Here is a 1,836-nt window from a genome sequence, read left to right on the forward strand (position 1 = left end):
GTAGATTTTTTTAACCTGTCTAATAAATTCTAGTTCATCTTTGCCTGCTACGAACTGTATGGGTTCATGATGATGGACAGAATCCAGACTGAGATTTTGAATAGAAAGGGATTGGTAAGGCCAAAAAAAAATTTAGAAGTTCTGTGCAGTGTAACAAGTATTTAATATGCATTGAATATGATATGGTGGAACAGTCTACAACAAGGGTGCCCAACACATGAATCGCAATCTACTGGTAGATCGCAAAGACAACGTGAGTAGATTGCAGAGCCCTGCCTTTCAAAATAAACTCTAATGGGCACAGGAGTTTTTAAGTCCAAATACCGTTCCACCATGACTGATGATCATATGGAAGTCTGTTTGAGGCTGGCTACCAGCAACTAGTGTCTGAACTTTGCAACTTTGGCTGATTCCATTTAGTTTAAGACGTCATCAGGGTAAGGTAATGGCCAAAAATGTACAGAATTGTATTGTGCCATACATGTTCATACTGTTATGAAAGGTAAACTATATATATTTTAAATGTAAAGAATACTTGGTATATATATAAATAAATATATGTTTAGCATTTATATTGTTGGTAGATCATTTTGACTTGATCATTTTAAAAGTAGCTCGCAAGCCAAAAAAGTGTGGGCGCCCCTGCTCTACAACAACTTTTTCCAACTTTTTCACACCTTAGCAGCCCTTAAAAAATGTTCAGGTGTCAAGGAACCTTTGAAATAATCTTCAGATCTTGGGGAAACCCCCTGCTAAAACCAGTTGTTTGGGGTCAGTAATTGGTGGCCATTGGAAAGAATGTACCCTGATGGGCTGTATACCACTTTTAAAGAGAATTATTAAAAAATCATGCAGATGGCTCTACCAAGTGTTGTAAACCAATAGGCCAATCACTCTGAGAAACCCCTAACAATTTCTAGAAGAACCCTGAGATTCCATGGAACCTTAGTTGATAATGGCTTGTCTAGGTTTTTAAGTTTATTAAAGTAAATCAGTCTTTATTAGAGCCAATGTTCAATAAGCACTCCGTGGTTTAGGTCATTACCTTGAATTTGTATGTTTAGTTCCTTTATCCCATATTGTACAAAAAACGAGAATGGAGAAGTATATAATGTGTAGTTTAATGTATACTTTTGAGCAGTATATATATATCTTATAGCATAGTGTACACAGTTAATAAATAAAATACAGCATGGTGTATACATCTGAGCAGTGTGGTGTATACATACAGTGTACACATCCAAGTAATGTGCCATATGGAATATACAGCACAATGTACAGAGTGGACTCATGTTCATCAGTATATAATGTACATCACTGTGCGTAGAGCTAAATAGTAGGAAGAGTGAAATACATTAAAAGTATGCAAAGTGTATACTGTATAGCACATTGTAAAAAACCAAATGGTGTTAGGTTAATTTGGTAAACAATTAAACGTGGAGCTGTAATTTAAAACACCCACACAATATACTGTGCATACATGTGTGTAGTACTGTAACAGTATGGCTACAATATATAAAGGGGAGATTTACTGTAATAGGGGTCCTAGCTGTTCATGTAGCCAATAAACAAAGTGAAGCTGTTAGGTGAAGGCGATTTTTTTTATTTTCTTAGCACACAGCTGAGTATTCAAAGTGAACACAGCTTCACCTCATTCCCTAATCTCATTTTTCATTCAGTGAGATTTCATTTCACCTTTCAACAATCAACCCCACAATCTGTATTAAAATCCATGCTGAGCTGATCATAACCTGCATGTTATAATAGTCAGATAAACAAGTAATGTAACATAGTAATAGACTAAGATACCTCCTCACATGCTTGCATATTGGTAAC

The 1,836-nt window shown here is 35.7% G+C and overlaps 1 protein-coding gene across 1 annotated transcript in view; it reads left to right on the forward strand.

The window, feature by feature from the left end:
- The first annotated feature begins 217 nt into the window (after positions 1 to 217).
- ST8SIA6 (ST8 alpha-N-acetyl-neuraminide alpha-2,8-sialyltransferase 6) overlaps positions 218 to 1,836 on the forward strand; it is a 22,313-nt gene continuing 20,694 nt past the window's right edge. Inside the window, exon 1 of the mRNA XM_072413413.1 lies at positions 218 to 253. Coding sequence (XP_072269514.1) covers positions 218 to 253 — 36 coding nt within the window. The remainder of the gene's footprint in view (positions 254 to 1,836) is intronic.

This window comes from Pyxicephalus adspersus, chromosome 5, assembly GCF_032062135.1.
Source record: "Pyxicephalus adspersus chromosome 5, UCB_Pads_2.0, whole genome shotgun sequence".
Taxonomy (NCBI): domain Eukaryota; kingdom Metazoa; phylum Chordata; class Amphibia; order Anura; family Pyxicephalidae; genus Pyxicephalus; species Pyxicephalus adspersus.